Genomic DNA, 25,839 nt, shown 5'->3' with positions numbered 1-25,839 from the left:
TTCTGCATGTTGTTCTATGTTCTACCTTTGACTGTCATCATGTCACAACTTTTAACGGTACAAGACTGCAAGATACCTCCATTCTGATTCCATGGCAAGTAATTCAGACTTTGGCACAAAATGCCCTTTGACATTTGACTCTGGACTTTGAATAGGCCGTTCCAAAACATGAATACACAGCTTCTAATTCATCTTTCTATCATCTCTGCCCTGCTTCCCCCGACCCTTTTGAAGAAAAGTGTCCCCGCAGCGTAGTGCATCATTTTAGGGCTGGCACGTTCAGGGTAATTTCTTTCTCCTCTGCTTGGAAAACTTTTTTATTTAATATATTGATTTGACCAACATATACACCCTCCCTACTTGGGCTATTTCTGTGATTAGGCCCCTTTTAGGATCACCAGTAATAACCCACTGAATTTTACACATTTATTTTGTAACATTTACGCTTTATCATTGACTTTTTTTTTTTTTTTGACAAAGCACATCAGTTTAAAGATGATAAACAAATAAAACACCATTGGTTGTTGTTTTCTAAAACACTGTGAGCAGGTTGGACAAAGTAAAAGAGGACAATTTGGTAGGAAAACCAAACGTTTTTCATTTACCTCCTTCATTTTCATTATTTTTATTATTATTTTTTTACTATTTCGTCCACTAGGTGTCCCTCTTGCTACATGTAAATGCTTAGGGTTTAACGGCACATTATGGTCCTGTTTACAGCACTTTCAACGGTGCTCCTAATGAAGCTGGAGTCGTCATTTAACGTGTTGTTTGCAGTAATGGTGCACCGGTGACGTCACACACGGCTGATGGGAAGGGAAGGCCCTGCGATCACCACATCACAAGCTCAGAGCAGATGAAAGCAAACAAAACAGTGGCATCACCGCCTTAAGGGTCCAACGAAGAGTTTGGTCACAGCCAGCGAAGACCACAGACATGACTCACGTTAAGACGACGCAAGGGATAAAATTGGACCCTGCGTTTCCGGGAGCCCCAGTGAAGAAACCATAATGATTTTATAATCCTATGGGATTGAACTTTGCACTCGGAGTCACCTAGAGATTATAAGTTCTGAAAATATGTCCCTGTAGTTAACGTCGACACTGGATTCTCATGTCTGGGATCTATTCTGAGTGCTGGACCATACGAGGAACTATTCCAATGTTACAGATACCTGAATTGCAAAGTAGTTTCAAAATGAAACACCTATGTCACCAGTGAGGAGCAGCTTATTGATACATATGAGTTTTGGTCCCCCCAGGTCTAACTTCACCAATGAATGATTGTTTCCCAAGAGTTCCTCTGTGCTTATAAATTGAAAAAAAAAAAAGGCCCTAAAGAGGGTAAACCTGACAAAAAACGGGGTTAATCTGTTGACCCACTGGCAGGGGGTCACTCCACCCCCAAAAGTCCAGGGGTGCCACCAGCGAGCCTTGAATGGTCTGCCCAGAAGGGGGCCATGAATAATTTTGGGGTGTTGCTCCAAATTTAAAAGCCATGACAAACTGTCAGGAATGTGTTAAGTAAAGTGGGACATTTGAAATTTAAGTCTAATTAAAAGAAGAAGAAGAAGAAGAAGAAGAAGAAGAAGAAGAAGAAGAAGAAATATGAAAGATCCTGATGTTCTTCTAATGTTTACACGTACCTCTGCAACAAAATTCAGGTATATTTGAGTATATTTGTTGTCTTTCTTCTCTAAATGAAAGGTATTGGATGATGTTATACATTTTTCATATATGTTCTGGAGCAAACACCGTTTTAAACTGGTATTTTTTACTCGATATTAGGTTACCATGGTGAGCTGCTTTTAGTTTGAAACTCTAATCATTTTCTCCACTAACATTGGATGCATTGGATCTAAAAAGTGAGCTATTTAATTTAATTACTTTCTGTTTCTTGTTGCTGCCGCCTTGTGAGACAACCTCTCCGTCCCATCTCTATGCATGCGAGCTCCTCTCTCTTTGTCTCTCTCTTCTCTCCGTTTCGTGCGCTGAGACCGACGAGCTGATCCTCCCCTCACCGTCTCTCATGTATGGCAAGCCAATTTTAGATTTACTAGGTGGCGCTGGCAATGGAGCAGTCATCAACAAACCAATTATTTCGGTAAAATTGAACGTTTCAGATATTCGTAGCACTCTACGTATTCACAATTAACATTTTTGATAACTAAATAAAAACTATTTCTTGAATATCTACAGCTTAATACAGATCTCTGTTGCATTGTGTCATTTTCAAAATGAAATGACAATAATAACATTGTCGTTGTGGAAAACTTTAATCCATTCTGGTTAAAATTTTGAGTAGGATAATTTTTTTTATTGATCTCTCAAATATGAAAATGTATAATAAGTTGAAATTACTTGAAATTAGAAAAGTATTAAATAAGATATTAATTAATTTCTTTGTTAATATCCATAAATACAGCCATTGTTTTAATTATTGATTTCTAAAAGTGCTTTTTAACTTCCAAACTCCATTCTTTAGACAAACAGACAACAAAGTCAGTAAAAATATCATATTAATGATTATGTAACGGGTTGTTTTCTCACACACAGTTACAAAAAATCCCAAACAAGATCTAGGTTTGAGTTAATTTTTCGAGGACATTAAAAGCTTTCTGAATTTATAAATTAGTAATATGAGACAACTTACACAAGAAACAAATTGAAAGACATTTCTGTTTTAACATTATACTTGTTGGAGGCCTGAAAGCATATATGTTTATATATTTGGGAGATTCGTGAACATCATCTAGGATAACAACATATTATGACTCGATTTAAAGGCCCAACAAGGATAAATTGAAAGCAGTTCTTGTAGGTCAAAGGTCACATTTGATATGTTGCAGTGCAACACACTAATAGGACTGGGGTTACGTTCAAACCTCATATTTTTTAATTTGCAGTAGCGTAGCGTTATAACGTAACAAGGTGTCATCTTTAGTAAGAGTGTTATTCTGAAAAATGGCAATTGTATTACTGCTCTGTATAACCTGGCAAGAAACAGTCGCGGTTCTTCGATTAAATATGGAAACGGCTTGCCATAGACACCCCGGTCCTCTAGCTGTAAACACACCCATTGATTTCAGTGGAAGCGCAGGCGGAGGAGCGACGAAGAGGAGCGGAGCAGAGCTGGAGCTGGAGGAACGCCTCCAAACAGCTTCTCCTCTTATTATTCACCTCTTCTCCACCGCATACAACCAGACCCAAGGACCAGTCCGCGTATTAGCCAGAGAGCGGCTCTTCTTGCGACCCATTTGCTCGGAGATAACCAAAGGAGTCCCCCCATCCACTCCGCGCGAGCGCATACGGCTTTGCATCGTGGCTCTCTCACGAGTGGCATGCTCGAGCGACCCGTCGGGCACGACTGAAGTCCTTCTTTCACCCAAAGAGGTAAAAACGACAAACAATTTCTCCACATACGCTTTATTTTCCCCCCACTGACTTACGAATTTAAAGTTGCACAGTGAAAGGGGAGCGGTCCGGGTCGAGCGCATCAGGGTTAATGGAAGCGAATTGTTGATATTCTCATTATGTCAATATTGCTTTTATTGTTTGCATTTTGCGTTTCCCCCTTTTTTCCCCCCTCTGGATTTCTTCCTCTTTGCTGGTGGCGTAAGTTGTTTTGCGCTCCTTTGTCATTTTTCTTTAATTATTATTATATGTATCGCAGCAGCTTGGACGAGGCTGTATGTATATGCAGCCAATGAATCGGAGTCTGTTTGAGGGTTTTTAGATCGTTCCCTGCTGCCGCTGCACGTCTGCGGTCTTTGTTGTGCGTCTCGCTCGGCAGATGCTCGGAGCTAAGTCCACATAAGCCTGGTGTTTACTTTTGAAGTTGTCTCCCTCCCCATCCCTCTCTCTTCCCGTGTCCATGGTTGACTGTGAGCACCTGGCAATGATTTCCACCAGACTGCAGCCAGACCTTTTTTTTCTCCCTCTCTCTCTCTCTCTCTCTCTCTCTCTCTCTCTCTCTCTCTTCCCCTTCCCATTCTTGTATTTCTTTCTGCATGTGGCACATAGTCTGGCTGTGCGTCTGTTGGATCTGGTTTCTTTTGAAAAGGATGAGGATAGCATTTTGCCTCTCATCCGTCTCATAGCCCAGCGAGCTACTTTCATTGTGTACGAATCCTGGAAATGTGTGTTATGTTAAACTCAAAAGGGAGAAAACAAAACAAAACAATAGAAAACAGGGTAAAAAATGCTCATCAAAACTCCTCAAGTATTGAAAAGACTGCATTCCGGATGCGGACTCTCACATTTTAAAGCATGAACAATAAGAAATGTTGGTGCTTTTTCCCAGGTAGAGGCACACACAAGAGATGATTCACAAACTCAGTCATGCAGTCAAAATGAAAGGACTCATTACATTGCAGAATGAAATAACAATGGAAAAGCATCACTTCCTCATACTTGCAAACGCACACCTAACGTTTTAGAGGAATTTTCCTCCTTCCAGAGCGGTCTCGTTATACCTCCCTAAACAACAACAGAGAGACAAGTCAGCGGAGATGCTGCTGCTCAGATTACAGTAGTTGGTTCTTGTTAGAGAAGTCTGTCAGGCTGAGCCTAACTTCTGCGTAGTGCGTACAGCATGTTCCTAACAAGGTGAGCTTTGGCCGGTGAAGGTGATGGGATCCTAATAACATGCCATGTAAGCAGAGCAAATCCTGTAAATCTTCATCTGGGAACGACCTCAAATTTTAATGTATTTCAGCAAGATATCATGGTGATGCATCAGGACAGTGTGGCACAGTGTGGTTTTTGCAATATTTTTTTCAATTGTCCATAAAGTTTGCCTTTTATTTGTACGCACCCCCTTTGTGTCTACCCACTGTCAACATTCAGAGTTTTCCCTGTATCCACTGAAGAAAAGCATCCCCACAGCATGACACTGCCACCGCTGCTATGTTTTACGGTGCGGACAGTCTGTGTAGGGCTAAATTTCTACTGTTGCACCTACGAATCACTTTTCAAGTCAGCGCATGGTCCGCAGATCGTTTGATACAAAACATGTCCTCTGGATCTTACACAGAACTGGACGTCATGCATAGAGATTACAGTAGGAATATTAAAACAAGAACATTTTGAAATTCTTTGACTCGAACAAACAAACAAACATTTGGACAGCAGATTAGATTGCTAGCATTTCTGAGAAAAAGGCCATGTCGCATTTTGTCGTTGTGAAGATGTTCTAAAGTTTTAAGCCGCGATGAGGTCAGCTCGTAGAGAAATTTACTGCGCAGTGGAAATTAAAAGCGAGATACTGAAGCTAAAGGTCATTTAGTCAAAATGCCACGATGCTGACATTTAGATTTTACCACTGCGTCTGTTTGGGTTTATTAGTGATGCAGATTCTCAGTTGTTTTTTTTCTCACTTTCAGTGTGATCACTAGCTCTACTTTCATTTGACATGTGATATATTGGGGGCATATAAAGCTAAATATATCTGCTATACTAGAAAAAAGACACATCAAGGATAACATTAAAGAAAATTTAAATATGCTCAAATAGACATAAATATATGCAAAATTAAAGTTTATGTCAAGTCATTTTTATTTGCGTAGTACATTTCAGCCACAAGACAATTCAGAGTGCTTTAGATGATAAAAACATATCACAATAAATTACCCCAAGATCATCCCATAGAAGCCCTTTGTGGCCTGAATAAGGAAAATTATAAAATATAGCAAAAAATGATCAGAAATGGAAAACATAGCCATAAAGCGTATGAAAAAGATTCAAAATGACAATGAGACAAACCTAGCTTTCATAACTACGGCACCAATATAAAGCAAATTTAAAAAAAAAAAAATCATAAAAACACAATCACAGTTACACGAAGAGTGATCGTAATAGGACAGAAAACCATAAAACACTGGCCTAAAACACAAATCAATGTTTGCACTGGGACCGAAAAGATGAACAAAATAATAAGAAAAGCCCGAACACCAAAGTGACAGCTTTTATGACTAGATAGGGGGAAAAATTATAATCTACTGCAGAATTTCTTGTATAGTTTAAGATGTTCATACTGGAATCTTTTACCTTTATCGTCATTAATCATCATTGTTCAGTTAATCATATGAGCTGCAGCTGTGTTCCTGCTGAAGTCGTTTCTCTGCTTCCGACGGGAACTATAGATGGTTGCATTTATTAAAATGCTAATTAATAGCATAAGCAGAACCTCTCTAATTAAGTCTCGGACTTATTAGGTTCACTTACTCAAATCAAAGCTACTTACAACTTCCAATTAGAGAAGCAGAGACGGAGTGTGCACATGTATGCGTGCGTGTGTGAGTGTGTGTGTGTGTGTGTGTGCGTGTGTGTGTGTGTGTGTGTAGGAGGTGGCACCTGCACTTGAGAGACCAGGCGAGGATATTCCAATAATCGCTGATTCCAGGAGATGACGTGTGCCCCGGTCATGTCTCTGCTGGAATGCAATAAAGCCTGTTGAGCGAAGTTAGCAGTTGGTTTTATGTTTCATAAACTGCTGACAAATAATGCTGGTGCTCCCTGTGCGAGACGCACACAAACACACACCAAAGCGAGTCGGTTTACCAAGCCGTTGGGAAGGCTCCCTAATTTGGTTTCGCAAGTCATTTGAGTTCAGCATGAAACCAAAGGTTTGTTAGGTAAATCGACCCGATGAAAATCACGGAGCGAGCATGTGAGGCCAGCACACGACCGTGATCTGAAAAGTTCAGAAAGTGCTTCACGCGTTAATGAAAAGAGCGACAGGATGAATATAAAGAAACTGACGAGCTGTGGCTAAGGAATAACGCTTGCAGCCAAACGCTAAGAATTACTTCTTTGTGCGTCATGAACATCAAAGCTGGAGTTCAAAGCGATTCCTTCAGAATTCACAGAGACCTAAAGCCAAAGGTAGAAGTGACAGTGCTCTTCACAAATCCTTGCTGCTCTTGCATTTGCACCTACAGGCTTCACACTTGATTTCCCTCCTCACAAGACTGCATTCTGAGGATTCTTAAGCGCATGATGCAACTTATGGAAATTGGAAACTGTCCCCTCGCCTCTCTGTACTTCAGTTCGGCAGGAATCTCTTTTGACAAACGAGGTCTTTTGAACTCAAATCTTTTTCGAATGTAAAGTCCCTCACCACCGACAGGTTGGTAAAACATCTGCCCTCTAACAGAACTTAAAGGGATAGTTCAGGATTTTTCCAGTCAAGGATCTGTTAAAAAATGCTATAGACAGTAAAATATTAGACATTACAAAGGTTTGCCTGTAATGGTTTGCCTGTTTGCATCTTCATTCAGTGTAAGTCCAGTTTAACTGGTCCTGGAGGCTAAAGCTAACTGCAAGGTGGAAAGGAGCCAAAATTAAAGCAAATATTTGCCACATTTATTAAGCTCCAATCTCAAAACAGTCATAGTAAGCTATACAAACATGGTTTTATCTTCATGATTGCACTATTTTTCATAAAATAGAATGATTATTTTCAAGACAAATGAAGGTAGGTTTTGGTTCACCACCAATAGTCTTCTGTGGTGAAACGTGCAAGTATTTTGGTCAGAGTAAAGCCAACTGTTGCATATATGTCCATTCATACCTACCAGCATTACATTCTGTGCCCCTCTAATTAAAGATTTTCTGTTATTTTTTAGTATTTTATCACCTTTTTATCTCAACAATTCATTAAAATTCTTAATTAACATGGAAGGTAAAAAATAATTTTTAGGTAAAAAATGGAGGAACATGTTGGCAAAAAGTTGAACCTGGAGAACTTCAGTCAGACATCCGTGTCATTACTTTGATGTTTCATTCTCAGTAAGCGTTTCATTTTGGAAGATTTTTGGTGGCACACTACCTCCAACATCCATTTCCTGTGTAAATAATCATTTTCTTTGGTGTAAACAACTGTCATTGCAAGCAACACTACGGTTTAAAGGCTCATAGATATGTATTACCTTCCATAACTTTATTAATATTTGGCATGTTTTGAGATGGTAGAAGGACTTTCACATGGCTATCCATTAGCTTTTTAGCTTGCAGGATCAACAAATATGATTTATTTTAAATGAAGATGCCAGGAGAGATAGTAACTTCTTATGAACCTTCAACAAAACCTTGTTTCAAAACTCCTGAATCATTCCTTTAACTCTTTATTTACATATGATGGACTACACCTGTAACTGAACAAGGAAACATATCAAAATCATCATAGCGCTGGTTAATATGTAAATACTGTCATGTTAAAAATAAAGGCTCTATGTTTGTATTAAATTTAAAGCATCCTTATTCTTATTGTATGACTTATGCAAAGTGAAAAATTGTAATGTCATCTTAATGCGTTAAAAAAAATAACACCACATATTTTTCACAGTAAAACTGAATTTTTAAAAAAGGGTTCAGAGGGCATTCACATTTTCAGTCAAGTAAACAGAAAACTGGAGCGCAGAGGGAGAAATGCATCATGCCTCACAGGTGTTTAGAAAAGGTTTTTATGGATGTTTGCAAGGGCCTTTTGCCTCCAATGTTTGGAATCCTTGGAATTCCCGGTAACTGGAAGGTTGGGAGCCGACCGCACACTGCAGCTGCTTGCTGCCAATAAGGAAACAACAAGCAAGCTGGATCCACTTGAAGCTCGGCAAGGACGACTTTAGAGCTTATGTATTACATGCAATAGTGTGCATAAGATTGTGTGAAATTTATTGAGGAGTGTGGATTTTAGGGCAGACACGGAATGTGGATGTTTTTTTTTATGTGGATTTACAAGCTCACACTGGGACTTGGTTGCCATGCAGAGAGACCACAAGGCAGGAGGCAGTTGCCATTGCTAAATAATTGGAGGGAATGAAAGCATGCTGTGAGTGAGGGTGATCACGATGAAGATGTAAGCTCACATTTTTCTTTGAAAAACAAACTTGCATGTTATGAAGTTTTCTCTTAAGAAATGCTCAGAGATAAAGGTCTAATATTTTTTAGAGAATACAGTTGCTATGTCCTTGGCCAAGGACACACTGTGTACATGATGCTGTCTCTATTCCTGATGGAGTTTTGTTTTCCCTTTTCCAGAATGTGCATGTTTTCTCATCCTTTTATCGACACTAGCAGTGAACGATTCAATACTGAAACATCAACCTCCTAGTGTTTGCATGTGCAGCATTCACTGCTGAGAATTATATTTGTGAGGCAAATTAGGCCTATTTTACTAGCTGATTAATCTGTTTTTTTATGACTAACTTTGAAGAGAATCTTCTCTAGTAATATTTTTCCAAAGTTTATAGCCACAAGAAATATAAATACATGATTTAAAAGATTAAGACTTGCCTAAAATGTATTATAGTAAAAGAGAATGTGTTTTATATCTGTTCTTATAGATTTTAAATATGTTGCATTCATGGGAGATTTTCTTTTTTTTCAGGATTCAATGAAAATGTCAGTGTGTGTCCATGAGAACCGGAAATCCCGAGCCAGCACCGGCTCCATGAACATCTACCTTTTCCACAAATCCTCCTATGCCGACAGTGTCCTCATGCACCTCAACTCTCTACGGCAGCAGAGGCTCTTTACAGACGTCCTCCTCCACGCGGGCAGCCGTTCCTTCCCCTGCCACCGCGCTGTGCTGGCCGCATGCAGCCGCTACTTCGAGGCCATGTTCAGTGGCGGTCTGAGGGAGAGCCAGGCCAGTGAGGTCGACTTCCGAGACTCGATCCACCCGGAGGTTTTAGAGCTGCTGCTCGACTACGCATACTCATCACGGGTGGTGATCAACGAGGAGAATGCAGAGTCGCTGCTGGAGGCTGGGGACATGTTGGAGTTTCAGGACATCCGTGATGCCTGCGCCGAATTCCTGGAGAGAAACCTTCATCCGTCCAACTGTCTTGGCATGCTGTTGCTGTCTGACGCCCACCAGTGTACGAAGCTGTCAGAGCTCTCCTGGGGCATGTGTCTAAGCAACTTCCCTGCCATTTGCAAGACAGAGGACTTTCTCCAATTGCCCAAAGATATGGTAGTGCAGCTTTTGTCACACGAGGAGCTGGAGACAGAAGATGAGAGACTGGTTTATGAAGCTGCCCTTAATTGGATTAACTATGACCTAGAAAAGAGGCACTGCTACCTCCCAGAACTTCTGAGAACGGTTCGTCTCGCCTTACTGCCTGCCATCTTTCTAATGGAGAATGTTTCAACAGAAGAGCTGATTAATGATCAGGCCAAAAGCAAAGAACTGGTTGATGAAGCTATTCGTTGCAAGCTGAAGATCCTCCAGAATGATGGCGTGGTCAACAGCCCGTGTGCTCGACCTAGAAAAACCAGCCATGCCCTTTTCCTGCTTGGCGGACAGACATTCATGTGTGACAAATTGTACCTAGTAGACCAGAAAGCCAAAGAGATAATCCCGAAGGCCGACATCCCCAGTCCCAGGAAGGAGTTCAGCGCCTGTGCCATTGGCTGTAAGGTGTACATCACAGGCGGGAGAGGATCAGAGAATGGCGTTTCCAAAGACGTATGGGTCTACGACACTGTGCACGAGGAATGGTCCAAAGCAGCACCTATGCTCATTGCCAGGTTTGGCCATGGCTCCGCGGAGCTGAAACACTGCCTATATGTTGTCGGAGGACACACCGCGGCGACGGGCTGTCTCCCGGCCTCGCCGTCCGTGTCGCTCAAACAAGTGGAACAGTTTGACCCAGTGGCAAACAAGTGGACCATGGTGGCACCTCTCAGAGAGGGTGTGAGCAACGCGGCAGTGGTCAGCGTGAAACTCAAGTTGTTTGCCTTCGGCGGAACCAGCGTCACCCACGACAAACTGCCCAAGGTGCAGTGCTACGATCCGCAGGAAAACCGATGGACTGTCCCGGCATCCTGCCCACAGCCGTGGCGTTATACCGCTGCTGCCGTGCTGGGGAACCAAATATTTGTCATGGGCGGGGACACCGAATTCTCAGCCTGCTCGGCTTACAAGTTCAGCAGCGAGAACTACCAGTGGACTAAAGTGGGGGACGTGACGGCCAAGCGGATGAGCTGCCAGGCTGTGGCATCGGGAAACAAACTGTACGTGGTGGGCGGGTACTTTGGTACACAGCGGTGTAAAACTCTGGACTGCTACGACCCCACACTCGATGCATGGAACAGCATCACAACTGTTCCGTACTCGCTCATCCCTACTGCCTTTGTCAGCACCTGGAAACATCTACCAGCTTGAATCCTGAACCGTTGACCTGTACCTTCTCCATTAGGTAAGAGCCGTGTCTTAGACTCTACTAAGCATTTTAACCCCCTGAGATTTAATTTAGGCTCCCTAGACAACCAGTAAGTTTAATTAATACTATCAAGAGTTACAATAAGAAAGGGCCTTTCAATCCTTATGTTTCAAAATGTTGAGTTGATGCCAATGCTTTAGGTCGGACCCTTTTCCTTGTGCCTGTTTCAGAATGTGCAAGAGGCTGGGGTTGTGTTAGTAAAACAAGATCAAGAGTAAAGTTGGTAGACCTGTTAAGTGCTTCGGTGCTTCAGTTAAGTGAGGTATGTGACTGTTTGGAAAGGCCGAAGGACAGAAAGGGTAACTGAAAGAGAATTGGATACCTTTATAGCTCCCGTGGGGGAGAAACTCTCAGAAGAAAAAAAGGATCCGCAAATTAGCTGTACCACACATCACCGAGCTTCAAAACCCTGCTGTCGCTAATCCAATCTCAGTTCCCCCACACCCCTTCAGGCCCCGCACCTTTGATAGGGGCGGCGGGGGAAGCTGTGGTCTTTACATTGCAAAAGAGGGAGGTAGCTTGCAGCTCACATCGGAAGCCGTTTATCATCAGCTACAAGAATAGGTGACTGAGAGAAGCGACAGCAGGGGAAGCGAGGAAGGGGAGCTGGAGAGCTTGCAGGCATAAACCCCATCCTTCACAACTCAATCACACACACACACATCATCCTTGATAGTAGTTATTTTACTCTGAAGATTTACCGTTTTGTCTGCTCTTTAGATGACCTCATTCTAACCCAAGCACTCCGGCTCTGACGATAAGCAGGCCAGACGTATGTGGAGCATGGGTAGTGAGCTCACATTCCTCATCTTTATGTTTGCACAATTCCCAGACCAATGCCCCCACACAGTAAGAAGCTGTGCAAGCAATTTTTCTTCATATTTTTTAATTTTTCCTAATGCCTTGACAGGCCTCGGCTCCTGAGAGTTAAACAAGAAGAAAGTGGAGAGACTCCTCATTCTTGTAACTCTGCGCGCCTTCCCTCTGATAATGTTCGGAGACAGCTCAGAACAGCTCCGCCGCTCCTGCGTTGTAATGTTCCTTCCCTTCTTGGGATGAAACATTTTCTAGAACTCATTATCCCCCCCTTATTTCGAGCGACTCATCTTCGAAAGGGACAGATGAGATGGGAGGTTCAAGCTAACTGTAAGCCAGAGCAACACAGAATCCAGCGAAGTGAAAGATCCTGCTGCTAATTTCATTGAGAACTTGTTTCTCTGTGAGCCTTCCTGTCATGGCAACTGACAAAGTCCGCTCACTGAACGTGGTGAATAGAAGAAGTGAGGAGGAATGGAAAAAAAGGCTGAGTGCTTAGGAATGAAAGGAAAAAGGAAGTATGTTTGGACCTCACAGAAGGAGATTGTAGCTAGGAGAGAGAAAGAAAGAAAAAAGTAAGAAATGCTCTGAGTTTTTTCCCAGAAGAACAATAACAAACTTTGTGAGTTTCTCCTTTCTAGATTTGTCTCTTAGAAATCGTGTAGTGGAGACGGATGGAATCATGAAATCCAGGAAAATAATAGTGTTCTACTACCTTATATAACTGAGGACAGGGCAAATAAATAAAATGAATGCTCATTATAAAAAAAAAACAAAAAACTATGACATGTTGTTAAGTGAAGGTAGGATATAAACTGGCTGCCAATGTCAATCTATGGTTATGATTTCTACAGAAAGTACTCTGAAGCTGTAAAAGTCAGAAGTTTCTCCCTAACCTCAACCTATAAATCCAACATGGCTACTGTTGTTATAAATTGTTTTTAGTTCAATTTGCATCTTTCATTTGTTGAAATTGCATCCCAACATTTTCTTTCTGTTTATCCGAGACGTGCAGGTGAAACTAGTTCTTTACTTTCTTCTGTAGCTATTGTTTATTCAAGTTTTAGGCTAAGGAAATGTTATATATAACATACTCAGTCAATCTTAATTTATATTTTTTAAGTGCCACTATTAGAGAGATTTATACAAATACATTTTAGCCACGATAGCCATCAAGATGAGCTGTCAATATAAGGTGCATAATAAATAAATTCTTTAAAAATGGAAAGAGCAAAATGAAACCAACGGTAAAACACGGTTAGCGTGAAGTGATGTTGGCTCAGAAGGAGATGAGGAGCTGGATGCCAGCCAGATGATTCACAGGAAACAGAGTTGGTGGAAGTTTGGCAGAAAATAATGCTAGACACACTACAATGTATTGTAATGTAACATGCAGTGAAATTAATCACTTCCCTTGGGTTTTATCTCCTGTAAAACCACAGTGCACCTCAAGGCCGCTGTTTCAACCGCTGTAGATCAGAGGATGTGAATAAAAAGCCACTTTCTGTGTCTCGCAGCACAAATTAAGTCAAAGAGATACTCTTTGCCCCACTGCAGTTCTTTGAAAAGACATATTTTCAGGTTATCTGTAAATCTGATCCTTTTACTTTTTGTTGCTTTTACTATACTTTTCCTCCTCCTCGTTTGTTTTATTGGCCTCTTTAATGAGTCTTTCTTCTCTCTCCTCAGATCTCCCCGGTTTCGCGTCATCTGCCAGTCTCCTAACCACGAAGAAGCACACATTCTCTTTCTCCAAAAAGAGACGCCAAGCAGCGATGTACAAATGCCCCGCATTCATCTTGGTGTTGCAAAAAATGTAAAAACAAAAACAAAACAAAAAAACAGAGAAAGAAGCTAAACAAAAAAGACAAACACGCAGGAGCAGAGAACCCAAAGGTTCGTTGAGGAAGGCGGACATCTTGCTCCGAGACACCGCACTGACCGACGCTTGCTCTTCGAGGCACAGACTCTGACCTGTGTGCACATTGTGCTTTCATGCTGCCATAGGAGTGCTGCAAACATATCATGAAAAGCTGCATTCTTCATATGTAGTCATAACAGGCTTGTGACGATCTGTGAAGTTTTCTCTATGACAAAAAAATTATAGATATATACACACACACACACACATGCACGCACACACACACATATATATATATATATATATAAATAGCATGACAAATGCTTTGGTTTGACTGAAAAAGAACAAAATCAATGGATTTTGACTGAATATCTGACTCATACAAGGAAAAATGAAGGAGCAAATCTTCCCCGTTTTTGATTTTTTTTTTGTTTGTTTTCAAACTGTTAACAGCTTCTAATTTATGCTTCAGACCCAGAAAAAAAAAAGAACATTTGCGCTTTTCTCTTACAAAAACTTTCCTGTCGCTGCCACTCATGAGGCGGATCGGTGGGATTTGCGTGTGCCTGGAGGTCGCGGCCTTACGTGTCCGGCGTTTGTCGCCGACGCGTTAACGCCCGTGTTTGGATTCTGCAGCGACGCTGTAAAACATCGTTTTCTCCCGACGGACCTGCCAGCTCGCCTGCCGATTCACCGCCGGAGCCCTTTTTTTCGAGCATGTTCTCTCACAGTGGTTCAGTGAAAACTGGCATGTACTCCTCAAAAAGTCTTGTCACCTTAACACGAAAAGCTGAATTTATTATCCTTTTTTGAAAAAAATCAGTTTCTTCTTGAACTTGCTGCAGTGTAGTCTTAATTTATATGGTACTGGTATACTGTGTCATGTTAATATGTTTAATCCTATTTATTTCTGTTCTGCCTGCATTCAGATGTGAATGTACGTTTGGGTTATGTCGTGCATGGCCAAGTGTTGTGTTTTATTTGGTCTCAGTGAGCTGCCTTTTGCACATTTCAGTCTTTGCCAGGAGAAACTTGCTTTTTTCCAAGACGTAGCTTCGCTGTTCACTTCTTTTCAAGTGGCTTAAAAAGAAAGAGACTTAAATCATAGAAAGAGTTGCTAACCGTAAGATGGAGCATTCACTAGGGAATATGCTGGAAACTGGGATCAACTTCCAACATACGAAGGTTTTGATTAGAAAACCGCAAAAAAACAAAACAAAGAAATCCCAATTTTTTTCTCCCTTTCTTTGTTTTAAAGGCCCTATAATAAAATCCCAGCGTATCGCACCAGCTGCAGCGCACGCTGAAGGTCAGCTTGCTCGAAAAGGCTAATACCCACCTCCACCTACCTGCTAACACAAAGACAAATTTGGCAGTTTTGAATTTTTTTGTCTCGTCTGTCGAAATGTTAAAATTATCATTTGAAAGCTGCGATTGGCGTCTCTGCTAAGCAGCGGGCTGCAGGCTAGCCTCCTGCCCTTCAGTCACAGGGAAAACAGTGACTTTTATGTATTTAACGTACATTTTTCAACGAGTACGCAAGAATCTGCATATCAGTAAATTAAAATTATAGACAGCATTCTTATTCTTTAATCGTATTGTTTAGCAGCACTTTCTAACGTTGCTATTCCTTTAAATATCAAAGCAACTGGATAATCTGACACCTTTTCTGAAATTGTGGGTAGAAGCTTGCACCAGCTCAAATCTAGACCAATACAGGGCTAAATTGAAGAAAGAAAAAAAACAAAAAAACCCAACCTTCATATCTTGCTAATAATGAAAGCCCAAAAGAAAAGATAGGATGGCACGATGACAGATTGACCTCGACATGGTTGAGAATTTGGCAGTGTTTGCAGCTGTCCCAAGGACAGCAGAGGCTGTGTGACACGTGCCAACTTGGCTCCCTGAGAGTGAACCTGTGGTCCCGTTAGCTGTTTGAATTTGGCTCTGAATGCTGTGTAATGTTAAGGGCAGACACCGCAGTGCTTTTCACCATTTAAAAAAAAAAAAACAAAACAAAAAAAAAACACATTCAGCGAAGCAAGTTTCTGCAAACCAAAAAAAACAAAACAAACAAAAACAGCAGCAACAAAAGTCTTAACATATCCGCTAACATCTTCTCAATGTTTTTGTCTGTCTGTCTAGGTGACCTGAACATGTTGCAGTTGCATTGTCAAATTCATTCACATTGTAAAAGGTTCTGTCTTGGTGGAATTGGTGTATTTTGTTTCAGATCTTCTTCCTTTAAGACCCCCACACATCTCACTTTCCATTCACATCCAGTGGAAACCAGCCCCCTGTAAAGTGCCGCTCAGCCCTCCTTCGGCCATTCACAAAATTCCTCCCATTGTGAATTTGAAGACTTGTGTGGGGACCATTGTGGCTCTGTAACGTCCACCACATCCAGCCACTGAATTAAGAGACTCCAACCCAACCAATCAGATAAGGACATTTCTCCCCCGCCACCACACACAAGTCTCCCTGGCAACAGGGAGCAATGAATGCCCCTTCAATTCGCACCTAATTGCTGAGCGGCATTTCCACCGATTTTTTATTTTTTTTTTTCCCTCTCGTCGTCTTGAGCTTTCACAAAAAGTCGTAAACGAGACGGGACGATTCTGTCAGAGTGCATCAGATTTCTCTTATTTGATCAAGTAAAAGTTTCATTACTATTTTTTACGGTGTTATTTTGCTACATTTGAATCTTTTTTTCTTTTCTTTTTCACAATGTGAAATTCATGGCTAATAAACATAAAGAGTTTTTTCCTCTTGACTGTAACATTCTGCCTCGGTTTCTTCATTTCGGAGGCGATTTGTCTGTCTGCGCATGTTAATGTCAACCCGCCGATTTAGCGGGCGAAAGCAGCTTCCAACTCGCTCATTACCGCATGTCTCGCATATTTAGGCAGCTTTCAAATGAGCTGAAGTGTCCTGAGGTATTTAGGGTACTATATCATGCGTACAGGTTTTGTTCCGCCGAAAAGGGAGGGATTGAACTAGTCTTATCTATGCCTCTGGCTTCTAAGCTTCCCCTGCACAAGGACGGGTTAAAAAACAGCCAGATACTTTCCCTTTCTCTGTCAAGTCACCTTGGCAACGGCAACCTTTATCTGCAAGGAGGTGGGGGGTTGAGGACGACATGAAATCTTAAAAAGCACCTCTCCCTGTTCTCCCTCACCCCCTCCAATGGAAAGCCTTCCCTATCAGTCTAACGCATTGCAAGGCATGGAGTCTGCATCTCTAGCAGGTCCACCATCATCCTGTTAGTCAGTGAGCGACTCCACTTGCCACAGTCCTCCAGCTGTAGAGGAGCCCGTTCGCTTGTTGACATTCTTCGCCAGGACTCGACTCCTGACCGACAAGACGTGTTCGAGAAGCACCAGTTTTAGTCGTCCGTGACCCTCGAGCAAACGAGATCCACTCCTTTTTTTTTTCTTTTTTTTTTTTGCTGTCAGGAGTGTCGGCGGATTGGGAAATCTGTTTTCGTTCCTGACGAAAACAGATCACAGTGCCTTTCAAGATGGTGCAATAAGCTGCTGGAATCCAAGCTTGGGCTATTTTAGTCCTGCTTTTCTCAAGCACCGTGAGAGCCGGAGAGAATTTAAAAAAAAAAGAGGGGGTTGACACTCAAGGTGAAATGTGCACGGCTCTGTGTGTGGGAGGCCCCTCTCTCTGTAGCTCTGTGTGATCCCTCAGTCCCCTCCATTAATCAAGACAGGAAGTTGGACTTCCTGTCAGCCAGGAAGTAGGTCTTAAACCCCCCTCCTTCCCTCTTCCCACCCCCAACATCCAGAACATACTGGGGACGGCCTGACCCTTCAGCACTGTGAATCCTCCGGGTGCTCTTAGCTTATGCGGAGTTTGGCCGAACACACTCAACTCTTAGCGTTTTGTGTGGGCAGCATGCATGTGTGGCCCGGAGTGATGAAAACAAAGTACCTTATAATGTCAATGTTGCTAGGCAACACAAGAAGTGGCCCTGACTCAGTCACACATGAAAACACTGGCAGCTTAAAACCCACCTTTGATGAAAATTTAAAACCTGATACTCTAATTTCTCACAAATGGACGTAGATATGTTTTTAATTTTCACCAAAGTGCTCAAAATGATAGCAGACCAGCATCACTGCTTTGGTAGACATTTTATTTCTTTGTGGCAAGCAATTTGCTAACAGATGCAGCAGGCGCAATTCACTCTGACTTTTTCATTGTGTTCTTTGTGAAAAACAGGTCGTTTTTTTAATGACAAAGGCAAAAGGAACATGACGTCATTGAACAGAAAAGAAAAGAATTGATTAGAAATATCCTATATTGTTGTAAAATTTTGGCACACCAGCAGCAAAGTGACAGGCAAAATGGAAGCAGGCAGATTCACATAAAGGTAAAAACATAAAGGAATGGGGGAAAAAAATACAGTAAGAAAATGTAAAGCGTTAGAAAAAAAATACTGTTTAATTATTAAACATTCAGATAAAAAAAGCAAAACAGTTTAAGTTTTTTTTTAAACAAAAAACAAAATATGATGTGTTTGAGCATTAAAAATACACAAATGAAAAAAACTGCAAATAATCTAAAAGCTGCTGAGAGTAAAGATCTGCAAAAAAGCTACTTTGTGCAGCTGGGATGCAGCGGTCTGTCTCTGAAGGAGCTCAGTGACAGATTAACAAATAACAGTGATGTTATTTTCTGCCTGGGTTCTTCTGTCCCCCAACAACTGCGGTGGGACAGAGCTGGTTTTCCTCATGAGCTTAACTAACCACTTCCTCTGAGCTGTCGACAAACTGCTGTTTCACCAGAAAACACCACAGGAAACGGCTGATGCAGCCACAGAGTCAAAGAAGCTGTTCAGGGTTGCTGTCCAGGTGAACGTACAGATGTAAGAGTCCACTGCATATTGGTAACAAGGTTATTATAATAAAACAAAAACAAAGAAAATAACAGAAACTGAAATAATTTTTCCTAACTGAAGTAAATAAAAATGGTAACTAATGGAAAAAACTAACTGGAACTATAGTGTGCCTTTATAAAACTAAGACTGAAATTACAGATATAATATCCTTTGTTTTTGTGTTTATGAATCTATTTACCAGCCTTTCAAACTGTTGTAAACTTTTTTTTTCCTACCACAAAGTAATTTCCATCAACTGCTGGCAAATTACGCTAGTCTGCAAAATGGCGAGAGCAAAACTTGAAAGAAAACGCCCGTCAGTTGTTATTCAACAATAATTGAATACATTTTTTGAAAATGGTATCTTCTGTTGTCTACATAATCACAATACAATACTTTGTCCTTTTTAAATTCTACAACTAAAATTCACCCAAAGCATGAAAAGTATGAAAACTACTTCTAAGACTAAAAACCATTTAACGAAGAATAACCAATAAAAACTAGCAAACACACTCTACAAACTAACTGAATTAGAAAAACAAAAAGTCACAGCGAAATAAAACTGAACTATGACAAAAAAACAAAAAAAAAACTATAATAATCCTGATTGGTAACAGTGCATTCTTTCTTTTTTAAATCTGAGTAGAATGTGTTTTTCCCAATATTGCGATATAAATTGAGAGAGTTTGTCGTTATTTCTTGATCAATAACAGGTTTTTAGTTCCTACGGCCTTACATTGCACTTCCAGATGTGGCGGTAAACAAACAGCCATGACCGAGTGGAAAGAGTCGTCATCTGGATGGCAGCTTCCCTTCGTCCAGATCCTGAAGTGTCCCTGGTCAAGGAAACTGTATGGATGTGTAAGCAATAGCAATAAAAAATCTAGCTGTGAAAATGTAGCTAATCTGTGCTCGGATTTAAAAAATAGAAATAAAAAAAAAGCAACTACTTAGTCACTGTTTAGAGAACAAAGATGCGAGTCAAACTTTCTAATTAAGACAATTTTATTTCAACTTAGACATGCTGTAGAACGAAAATAACAAAAAAAGATTAAAGGCTAACCCACATTGGCCGTGCAAGACGCCCGACTCAAAACATAACCCTATTGTTTTTGTATCATCCAACCCACAGCTGCAGTTCACATCCAGAGTGCCAGTTGGCACACCGCGATAGCCAACATGCGCCACAGGCTCTCCGGGTGTGTGTTCTCCTTTAGTTTATTATTATTTAGTCGTTTTTGTGGCGTCACATATCACCGCTGCCAATGAAAATGTCAAGGGGATCCACAAATGGCCTACTCTATTCATGCTTATTTCCTACTCTAAACATGTAATCATTTAGTTAAAAAAAAAAAAGCTTTTTGAGTGATTACATTTGCAAAATAAAGTCAGCCACAAAGGAGATATTTCACACATTAAGACATCCAGACAACACTTAAGGATCATAATAGCGTCCATGCAGTTTGAAGATTAAAGAGCGCCATCTGTGCAGGATGAGAGGTTTTATGGGTAATATTATGGGCTGCCAGCTCCGGTCCTCAAGAATCCCCGGCCCGCATGTTTTAGACGTGTCCATCGCTTCAAGACAGGTGATTAAAAAAAAACAAAAAAAACCCTAATTACTTTCTCAGCATGTCACCAGGTTCTGAAGTAGCTCGCTAATGAGCCATTTATTTGATTCAGGTGTGTTGGAGCGGGAAACACCTAAAATATGCAGAGACCGGCTCTGGAGGATTGGCTAATATAATTTAAAAAGCCCGTCAAGGACCTTTGAGGTTCTCATAGGGAAGGAAGTTGAAATAAAATTTAATGAGGTAAGTGGTCATAATGTGAGAAAGTATTAAAAAGGGGGTATGAATACTTTTGCGAGGCACTGAAAGTGTCATTAAAAACATTTTTGTACGTCAGCCAGGCTCTAAAGACCATATAATGTTTACACAAATAAATGAACACATTTGTAAATGCTGTCAGTTTTATTTAACGTTATATAAATACAGAGATATAAGTGAAGTATATGTATACTTCATTTATACTTGGTTGCTCCTAAACGTATTACATTCTAATGAAAAGAAAACATAGTTGGCATGTTTTTTTGTGGCCCTTGCAAGTTCATCACTGTTGATCCGGGGCCACTGCCAGCAGATTTTACACCAATTTCTTACTAAATTAGAGGTGTTGTAAAGTCCTGCTTCTGTCATTTAAGCCATTCCCTCCCCATGCAGTCAGCTCTTTAAACTGTAATCCAAGCTTTTATTTCACACCACTCGGGTTGCTGTAATGGACACTTAACGTTGGGGTGAGTCAGTCCTGTTTCGAAACACGCTGCCTGTGTTTTTCACTCCTACTTGTGTTCTTGGCCCCTCTGGTTGGCCGAACAGCTGCTGCTAGCTAGGTCTAGGAGGAAGCTCAGGAAGCTTCTCCCTAGTTGTAGACCCTTGCATGTTTGAGAGGCTTTTTCCCTGCCTATATTTAAACTTGTTTTTAACCTTTTGCTTTTGACTTCATGAGTTTTAGTTTCACTTGATTCTTGATTGTTCTTGTGCCATACTTTTACATTGTTTTCTTCTGCATGCCGTTATGAGCTGCATTTTGTTTCAGCCGTTTCACTTTATAAATAAAGTTGATTTTGGCCAGTAAAGCTGATTTCGATTGCTTATATTTGACGCTACAAGTCAAATACAAACGATCTACAGTCCTTCCAAACAACACCTGGACTCAGGTTTGCATTCACACCAGCCCCACTTGGTCCGCTTCAAACTCTAGTTCGTTTGTGTACAAACTCTGTTTTGCTTTAGTAAGGCATGGATTTGCAATCGAACTCTGACGTTGACCAATAAAGCAAACTCTCATCTGCCTACAAACCTACGTTTCAGTTCGATTAAAATGAACTTCGGCACGGTTTGAATGTGTATGTGCACACAAGCAGACTGGAGGCTGCTCGAAGGCAGGAACTGGACTGTACCGTAGTTGGGCTTTTTGAGTGAATGGAACCCCAACTCATCCAAAATAGGAAGAAATGGCTCCTGGTGTTTTACCAAAGTCAAAAGAGAAATCCTACAAACTGATGAAATCCGACACCACTCCATTTCTGTTTACATTTTGTGAAGAAGGAAGTTGCGTCATTTCCTTCAGTAGTTCTTGGTGCAGCGACACCACAGGCGAAGAGGAGAACAGGTTTTTTAATTAGTTGGGATCGTTTCACTTTGGTCCCTAATCAAACTGAGTCTACCGGTCTATCAAATGTGAAAACGCCACATGTTTCACTTGAATTTTATCCATATGACAAATTTCTACTTTTTATTTTTTCTTTAACTGTACGTTTTTGGTATGCTGCTATTAGCTGAATTTTGCTTCCGATGTTTCAAAGTTACGGTACGGTATGACGTGGTGAAACTGAAATCAAATTCATTTCGGTCGAACATGCTTTCCCAACGAAACTGATTCCGATTGTGATGGCGGGAACGCTACAGGCCGAGTGCAGGTGACCTAAAGTCCTTCCAAGCAACGCCTTCGCTCAAAGTTCCGACCTGACCTGACCTGACTTGACCTGACCGTGCCTTTTGGAGGTTGCTGGGAATTTCATCAGCCAAGTGAAAGTGCGAGTTAGCCGGACACAAAGCCGCGGCGAACTCTTGTACTTTGAGGCACCGACAGAAGGTTTCCACGCCGTCCGGAGAGGAGTTGGGTTTGTAACGCTTCCAGACACACGGAGGCAATACAATGGCGTCAGGGATGCTTTCAGAGTGAGAGTTCTGTCTGCTGGGTTGTGCTCACTCCTGACCTCGGGTTACATCAGCAGTCAGGCAGACAGCCGAAGACCAGCCCGCCTCAGGCAAAGCAGTGTGTCAGGGGCCAGAACTTTTCCAATCACAAGCCCCGAGACGGACTCTTTCACAACACTTCTTTATTGTAAAGCTCTATTCGTCTAAAGACAGCAGAACCAAAAATATTCCATTTAAAGACACATAAATTCATCTTCGCGAACGTGTTTTATGCCGGCCACACCTTCGAGCAGCGCCATATTTTCCTCATTTATTTAAAGCGACTCTATATTTGTGTTTCAGTCGGGAATCTGATGTGACTTTCATGTTGTTGGGTAAAGATTTCTCCGCTTATCAGCACCAAAAAGGCAGACTTTGGAGATAACATACCGGGGGATAAACAGCCACTGCTGGGCTGCTGAAGAAAAGGACATGTGAGGTTTTCAAAAGCGTCCCTTATCTCTGCTCCCCTCTATCTCACAGGACAACACAGAGGGAGAGAGAAAGAGATGCCTGCGGAAAGACTTCCTGGATTTTTCAATGTGGATTTTCTTCAGTTTTGTCTCCAGCAGCTCGCATTTCCGTTGTTATCTCCTAATGTTTTTCAAATACGTTTCTTTCAGCTCATTTGGTCCATGACTAGCGCATCTTTGTTAGCCCTCTGTTTACCCTCCGCGGGATGCCCCCTTTTGCCCCGCGTTATCGTGAGACGGCTGAAAGAAAATGGAGGGGAGGTAATTAACTCAGAGGAGGTCTGCTCACATGCACAATGGGTTCTGCACTTCTTTCCCCTTTCCATTTTTCTCCCCCACCTCCTCCCCTGCCTGCGCCTTTTGTCTCCCACTTGAGTCATTACTGTAGCCTTCTCCCTGGAAAATCCACTGACCCCGTCCCCTCACCCCCTCAACCGCCCACCTTGGGATTTATGGAGAGAGACCCCGCTGATTGAGGTGCTCTCCTTGCAAAAGCTAATTTACAGCTTTAACATCGGCCTAAGTGATTTCTAATCAGGTGAGGACATTTTGAAAAGAGCCGTAATTAATGGAACACAAGGGAGCAACAAATACGTGACTGACCTTGACGCCGCCGACTTCTACACGGGTTCTGCCAGAACTTAAAAGGAGTTTCGCAAGCGGTAAACATGCAAAAGAAAAAGTTTGATTTATTCAAAAACGATCCTTTTCTTTGACATTTAATTATGAAAAACTGATTACAAAAGCAAACTAATTATTCTGTTTACCTTTTTTTTTCTAGTTTGTAACCTTGGCTTTGACAAAAAACATAAACATAATTCTTGAAAACAGGAGATAAGCATAATGAGAGATCTGTAACCACGCACCGTTATTCACATATTTACCTCTTCTTTTTTTTTTTTTTTTTTAAATCGGTACAACCTCAACACAGACTAAACAAAATTTGCACAAAGCAGCAATGGAATGTAAAAGGCATCCTGTTGGATACACTGAGCTCACCCTCCAATTTGAAGCAAAGAAACATGAAAGGCCCTCCTGAGTTTTGTTTGCCCACTCCTGTCTCTGCTTTTGAAAAATATCCGTATCTTTTGAACCTTTGAGTGTGTTTTTTTTCACGTCAAAAGCATAAACTTCGGTGCGTTCGGTGGGGATTTTATGTGATAAATCAACACAAAAGTAGTAAACTGTTGAAGAGGCAGGGAAGTAACGGGTAGTTTTCAGGATATTTCAGAAGCAAGGCTCCGACAGGCTTCATTGTGTCAGACAATAGACCGGATATCGTTCTGCGGGACGAACAAAGCTCGTCAAGATATTGTTTTAAAAACATTTAGTTATTTCTAAATCCCAGTTGAAGCACATAGTTCAAATACATGGAAACAAGAATAAGTCTTATGTTATATACATATTTCCCATGTTGTTCGGACGCCTTTGTGCACATCCCTGGCTTCGGGAGAAGTACGTATTGTATGTTTGTTTGTGGTTCCATGGAGATGAGCATAACCTTTTGATGTATGCAAGATAACAGCTTGTTGCTGAGAAAGGGCTGCATCGCTGGGAGGAAGGCCACCAACTGATTGAGCTAACCCAGTAAGAATGCACAGAAGACATTACTGGGAGCCGGGTATGGTTGACCTGCTGGAAACAACTTCCTTCCTGCCCTGCACCCGTTCCCTCGATAACAGGATGGGTTACAGTATTTACAGTTGCCAGTCTACAGAAAGCATCAATATTTAGCAAGTGTTGTTTTGTTTTCGACCGTTTCTGTGGCAACCTCTCTGAGTCAACCTGGACGTACTGCAGCAGTCTGACATCTCGCACGCCATCGTCCAGATGACTGCAGCAGTGGATCTGCTATAAACCCCGTCATCAGATTACATTGTGATTTTAAAACCAATGCTGCAATGAAAGGCGGCGAAAGTAGTAATGATGCAGTCCAGGTTGCAAGAGGATGAATTGTATCATGTTCGGTATCAGGGGTGTCCCGAATGTCGTCAAAGGGCCTGTGGTGGCAGAACGTACTGATTACCATAAACCAGTGGTGCCCAAAGTCGGTCCCTGAGGTTCGGCATCCTGCGTGTTTTAGTTCTCTCCCTGGTGGCAGTAACAACCTTTTCGGCATGTCAATGTTCTATTTAGGCCTTTTAATAAGCCACCATTTGATCCAGGCGCATTAAACCAGGGAGAGAACTAAAACATGCAGGATGCCGGCCCTCGAGGACCCACTTTGGACACCCCTATCCCAAACTATACCCATTAACAAACTGTTAAAATATCAATAAATATCTCTCTCTGCGTTTGAAATTACATAATGTTGAACATCTTTACGCCTTGATTGAATTTGCTTTTATTTGAATGAGAAAACAAAGTTTAAGTCCACAACTGTCATCTTAAAATCTCTATTTATGTGGGGTTTTTTTTTGAGGGTATAGATGGCCACTTAAATACTTGTGATTTCCCACCACAAACCACTTTAGGTTTGACACTTGCAAAGGAGGAAACCGGACACAATCAGTGTCCCTAAATTATTCGAGTCTTTTCCGAGCGGAAGGTAAAACACCTCATCTTCTGACAGAACATCGGGAATCAGGAATCCTTCCTGACCCTCCTCTGTCCGATCACGTTACTCACGTTACTCCACTTCAAACCCTCGCACCGAGCGTGGGACGAACCCAATTTTAGACAGAAAACAAAAGTAGATTTAAGTAGTGAGGGTGGGCTTGAAAGATGAAGTTGGGCTGCAGTAAGACCTAAGTTACAGCTCACTGAACAACTGTCTCAGCGACCTGAGACAGTTGTTGCAACTGTCCTGCAAA

The 25,839-nt window shown here is 41.6% G+C and overlaps 1 protein-coding gene across 1 annotated transcript; it reads left to right on the top strand.

Moving 5' to 3' along the window:
- The first annotated feature begins 3,080 nt into the window (after nt 1-3,080).
- Nucleotides 3,081-15,931, top strand: enc1 (ectodermal-neural cortex 1). The gene is made up of 3 exons (XM_007548873.2): nt 3,081-3,392; nt 9,388-11,203; nt 13,733-15,931. Exon 2 carries the CDS (start codon nt 9,394-9,396, stop codon nt 11,167-11,169), a length of 1,776 nt encoding a protein of 591 aa, XP_007548935.1. The 5' UTR covers nt 3,081-3,392; nt 9,388-9,393; the 3' UTR covers nt 11,170-11,203; nt 13,733-15,931.
- The last annotated feature ends 9,908 nt before the right edge of the window (nt 15,932-25,839 follow it).

Source organism: Poecilia formosa, unplaced genomic scaffold (genome assembly GCF_000485575.1).
Source record: "Poecilia formosa unplaced genomic scaffold, Poecilia_formosa-5.1.2 Scaffold28, whole genome shotgun sequence".
In the NCBI taxonomy this organism is placed as follows: domain Eukaryota; kingdom Metazoa; phylum Chordata; class Actinopteri; order Cyprinodontiformes; family Poeciliidae; genus Poecilia; species Poecilia formosa.
Note: the sequence above shows the minus strand (reverse complement) of the source record. Positions and strands in the feature narration are given on the sequence as shown.